Source organism: Trypanosoma equiperdum (assembly GCF_001457755.1).
Source record: "Trypanosoma equiperdum strain OVI genome assembly, contig: ctg_763, whole genome shotgun sequence".
Classification (NCBI taxonomy): Eukaryota; Euglenozoa; class Kinetoplastea; order Trypanosomatida; family Trypanosomatidae; genus Trypanosoma; species Trypanosoma equiperdum.
The window spans coordinates 69599-74825 of NW_027124713.1; the positions used below are offsets into that span (position 1 = coordinate 69599).

At 48.2% G+C, this 5227-nt stretch overlaps 3 protein-coding genes across 3 annotated transcripts; all 3 read left to right on the plus strand.

Moving 5' to 3' along the window:
- Nucleotides 1–345: 345 nt before the first annotated feature.
- On the plus strand, nt 346–2307 carry TEOVI_000354100 (6-phosphofructo-2-kinase/fructose-2,6-biphosphatase, putative; the record flags this gene model as incomplete). Its single annotated transcript, XM_067226430.1, has 1 exon — nt 346–2307. One exon carries the CDS (start codon nt 346–348, stop codon nt 2305–2307), a length of 1962 nt encoding a protein of 653 aa, XP_067082531.1.
- A 722-nt stretch (nt 2308–3029) lies between these two features.
- Nucleotides 3030–3932, plus strand: TEOVI_000354200 (nucleotide hydrolase, putative; the record flags this gene model as incomplete). The annotated part of the gene is made up of 1 exon (XM_067226431.1): nt 3030–3932. The coding sequence occupies one exon, from the start codon at nt 3030–3032 to the stop codon at nt 3930–3932; it is 903 nt and encodes a 300-aa protein (XP_067082532.1).
- A 446-nt stretch (nt 3933–4378) lies between these two features.
- On the plus strand, nt 4379–4975 carry TEOVI_000354300 (uncharacterized protein; the record flags this gene model as incomplete). Its single annotated transcript, XM_067226432.1, has 1 exon — nt 4379–4975. One exon carries the CDS (start codon nt 4379–4381, stop codon nt 4973–4975), a length of 597 nt encoding a protein of 198 aa, XP_067082533.1.
- Between the last annotated feature and the right edge of the window lie 252 nt (nt 4976–5227).

The window sequence follows — 5227 nt, forward strand, 5'->3', positions numbered from 1 at the left end:
CGCATTTCCACCTTTGTATTTCCGTAATTTGTTCGTATTCGCACTTGAGTTGAGTTTCATATCCATTAGGTTCATAGTGGTTTTGACTGCGGTGGGTAAACATCACATATTCGTTTGCTATGTAGTAAATGGAAAGTAAAGTGACTTCCCCTCCTGCTTGTCCTTTACCACCCTGTTCCTCTTTGTTCCCGTACCATTCATTCTTACATTTACTCTTTTGTTTCTTTACGGTACCCGAGTTGTGTTATTTTCCCTTTGTTTTCTTCCCTTATTTTGTTGTTATTACTCCCTTTGTAATGTTCCACCTTGTTTGCGCCCCACGCGCTCTCTCTTCCAGCCACGACTATGCGCCCAGCTCCGATGGACTGCCTGGTGTGCTCAGGGCGCCTGCCCGTGCAGACTGCTTTTAATCGCATGGCTGCTATACAGGAGGAAATTGCGCGAATTGATGACCAACTTGCTACACTTTATTTGACTGAGAATATGGCGGCGACGTCCCCAAAGGAGGCACCCACCGACGAATCGATTGATCAAACGATAGCCCACATGCTTGCAGTCGAACTGTGCCAACTCTCCGCGTCAGGTGACACGGTTGGCATACGCGTTCTGCTTAGTGGTGGGGCGGATTGCAATTGTGTTGATTATCACGGGCGCACACCTCTGCATCTTGCCTGTCTTATGGGACACGTCACGGTGGCTAGGGTTCTTCTTGAGTTCGGCGCCGACGTGACGGCAACAGACAAAGAGGGCAAAACTCCGATGGATCTTGCGGTTAGAAGCGACACGCGAGAAATAGTGGAGCTCCTAATGAGTCACTGCATCTGTGATTCCTCTGGTGGTGCTCGCAGCCCCCCGCAGGAACTCGATGGTGTACTGGGTGAGGGTTTGCAAGAAGATTCTCCTCTGACAGCAACACATCCAGACTTTTCCAGTCTTCCACGACCCATGATGGGGAGCCTTATTGTAATAATGGTGGGACTTCCAGCGCGTGGGAAAATGTACACTGCGCGGCAGATTCAGCGCTACTTTCAGTGGAACGGATTGCAAAGTTCTATTTTCACCTACGACAATTATGTGCATCAACTAGCGCCAAGACAACCCGCTTCTTGTGACATAACACAGGACGTAGATATGGAATTGCGGGTAGCAAAGGCCATTGCGCACGACATGACACATTTCATTCACCAGGAAGACGGCGTTGCTGTACTTGCTGGAAGCAATGTTACTTCGGTCCGTCGCATGGCCTTATTTAACGCAGTGATGGAAACGGGGCACATCCGACAGGGACGCGTCGTGTTTGTTGAAGTTATTAACACAGTGTCTGAACGTATACGGAACAACGTTCTTCTTGCGAAGGAAATGGTCACTGGCGCCTCCGACAGGTTTGTCGAAGAGTATTATGAAAAAATGGAGCAGTTGGAGGCCGTGTACACCTCACTTGACCCCGTTGTAGACAAGGACCTTACATACATTCGCGTTGAAAATGGAGAGGTTTTTTCACTCAACAATATATCCGGGTGGATGCCTTCACGCTTGGCGTATATGCTGCACAACTTGAACCCATGCTCTCACAATATTTACCTCACACGCTCTGGAGAGTACATCGATCTCGTTGACCAGCGTATCGGCGGAAACTCACCACTCACGGAGCGGGGTAGAGCATATGGTAGGGCGATATTTGAGTACTTTCGCCGGGAACATGGAGCAGAGCGGTTTGTTGTGATGAGTAGTTGCGCCGTTCGCTGTACGGAAACTGTACATTACTTTGATAAACGCAACGAGCTGTCGCAAGATCCATATTTTGCATCTGGTTCAACCAGCCCAGCCGTGAATTGTCGTGTGTCGTACCTCCCTACACTCGACGACATCAACCGTGGGGATTGTGAGGGAATGCTTTTATCCGACGTGCGACGTACGATGCCTGGGACGCTTAGGAATATTTTGGATGACCCCTACCTGACCGCGTGGCCTAACGGCGAGTGTACACACCAAGTGTTTAATGCGCGACTTGAGCCGCTCATTCACGACATTCAGGCAAGTGACCACTCTGTTCTCGTAGTTTCACATCTCCATCTTCTTCAAGGCCTTTACTCCTACTTTGTCTGCAAGGACGGCAACGTGATCGCCCCGCAAAATGCGTACACAATTGATATACCGCTGGAATGTGTGGTGAAGATTCGACGTGTGGGTGACAACCGTGTGGCAGAGATAATTGATCTTTCCCATGAGGTTGACCGCATTGCGCAGCTCTACCATGGGGGCGCTCAACGGCACTGCCGCCGCACAGAGGACTTCAACAAACTTTGAGGGAAGCGGGAAGGGAATTTGTAGAAGTAGAAACAAGGTCGATGCCGTTTTGTTTATGGGTTTGAGGTATTTGCCTATTAAATTCATAACTCTGTGCGCCTTTATATATACGTATATGTTAATGGTCACGTGATATGTTTGAGTTTACGCCTCTCCCTCCCCCTCCCCACAGTCAAAGGAATATAGGGAGAGAAGTGCCGGAATGACTGCCTTATGGGAGTCATGTTGCCACCGTCGGTTCTCCTCTTGCCAGACACCTTAAAGTTGATCCACATTATCTTATACTTATTTCAGCGTACGTTTAACAGCACGGTCTGCGTTGGTGTGGTGTGCTGTCTTGCAGTGAAATTGTCTCTCTCTGATCGCTAGTCAACGCACATGGCTTTCCTTTTATTTTTTAATTAAAACTTTTTGTTTCTCTCTAATTGTTTTTTTTTCTTTCGCTTGCCATGTTTTTTTTTTCCCCTCTCTTCCTGTCTGACTATCAACTTACAATTGACTCACTTAAAAAAAAAAAGGAGGCGGGAAAAAAAAGGCACGTGAAGAGAAGACACACTGAGACGCAAACATTAAGTTTAGACAAGTTCATTTTAAAGGGGTTTCAGTGAGAAACAACTGTTAGAAAAAGCAACCCTTGGACGGCGGGCGGCCGGCTTCCCAAAGCGGATTGGCTTCCTAAAGTCGTATAAATATATCCAGTAGAATATTTACTGCTTGGGGGGATGTCACTTAAAGCGAAGATCGACGTCTTCCCCTTTGACGGTTATCTGCTGCAGGATCCTTCGGTGGTCAGTGTTATGCAGGCAGTTGTGCGGGGAAACAAGACAGGAGGCACCGGTGTTGGAAACAGCGGCGGCGCGAGTGGCAACGAAACCGGCAGTGGTGGTGTGGGAGGTGGTAACGCAAACAAACGACGTGAGGCGGGCGGCGGGACAACAAATTCTGAACGGCGCATAAAAACACCATTGGAGAAGCTCATGAGCCTCAGGGCACGGTGCCGAGAGCAGCAGCGCGTCCAGTCAGTTGAAGGCGTACTACTTGTGCATGCGCACGACCATCCTCACGTGTTACTTCTAAGACACAACGTTAAAACAACGAATCGCTCGCGCGTATTACCTGCGACGAACACAAACAGTACCGCCGTGTATCGGCTTCCCGGTGGACGGTGCAGGAATGGGGAACCGGAGGAGCTGTGCCTTCTCCGCAAACTAGGAAGGGATCTTCTCAACGAATCAAAACGTTTGACTTCGTCCTCTACAGCGGAGGAGGAACGGAGTGAAGTGGTGGTTGATGTCGGTAGCGCACATCCCAATGGCACCGCTGTTACTGCTTCATCATCTTCATTTCGAGTGGGTGAAGTGTTGGCGCGGTGGTATAGACCACACTTTGATCCCTTGATGTATCCGTACGTTCCGGCTCACGTTGCGGAGAATGATGTAAGGGAAGTACGCACCATTTTTCTCGTTCACATGCCACCCCGCATGCTGCTGACGGGAACGTACGGAGATGAGGAACTTGTGGCCGCTCCATTGTTCGATCTCTACGACAATACGGCGAAGTATGGCGTGTTAATTGCCTCTATTCCAACACTTCTTTCTCGTGTAAACATAAACTATTGCAGGTAACGTTGGCGCGAATGGGCCATTTTTGTGTAATTTGTCTAATAGCTGCAATGGTGAGGTTTTCTTATGCGCACGCGAGCTCGAAGTGGGAAGCTACAGTCATTTGTTGCGGCGGGCGGTCCGTTTCACCATCGCGTGGTTTATATCCTCCTATCACTCCCCTCCTTTCTTTCTTTTTACTACCTCGTTCCTTATACCTGAATGAATTTAGTGAGCTTTCCCGTAGTGATACATAACAAAATTATTCGCTCCTGCTTCAGTCATATATTTGTACTTAAGAAAACAAATAACCAAGAGGGAAAGGGGAGATAAAGCAGGCGCGGGTGAAAGTGTTGGCCACCGTTATTTGTTGTTGTTGAGTAGTGTTGTCCAAAATATAGTTCACCCGGCTGCGATTCCCTTTAAGGTTTCCATCGCGCGAACTGGCGTGTGCCAGGTGTTAATATTGAATGGGTCAGAAGCCGTCCATCACAACTTTGCTCCGTCAGTGTATATATAATCAGGACACCGACGGTTTTCGAGCACTTATCGGTGAGCACGAGAACGAATTAATACCCGGCTGTCTTGAGGACAATATTTTTGTTGAGGTAATAACGAAGAAATGTGAACCGGAGATTGTTGACACTGTAGTGAAATTGGCAAACGAGAATCAGCTTGCATCGTTGGTTGCTACGGCCGTTCTCTATGATCATTCGCTACCACTGGGGCCTCTCTTCGGCATGATGAAGGAACGTGAGCGCACAATAGAGGAACACCAACTGAAGTATCTTTTCCTTACACTCTGCGAGCGAGGTCGGACGGAGGCAGTTCGTGTATTTGTAGAGAACAAGTGTTATGACCCTTCTGATCCACGCCCCCTCCGGGCTGTGGTACGCGGGCAACTGAAGAATCCCAACGTGGATACCGACTTACTTATGTTAGTTCTCTCCAGTCATGCACCACAGCCGGATGACGTTAAGTGTCTCATCGAAACCTATCTTGCCGAAGCAGAAAACGGTGATGTGCGCAAAGTCGTTGAAAAGTGCTTGGTAGGTTTCCACCAATAGCGTTATATTTATTTATTTTTTTCGCTCAATTTAACCGAGTGAAACACAGGGCGTTTCCTACCTTTTCTCTCATCGTGTTGGGTTTGCCACCACTTTTCACGTGTTTGCCCACGCGACGATACTAAAACATAAAATTTTCACCTCGCGCATTTAGTGAATACGCGCGGATTCGTAGTCTTTTCTCTGACAACCCATGCCAAGGTAATGTTGGCCCCAACTTTTTGGTATGCCATCATTTCTTTCTTTTTTTTT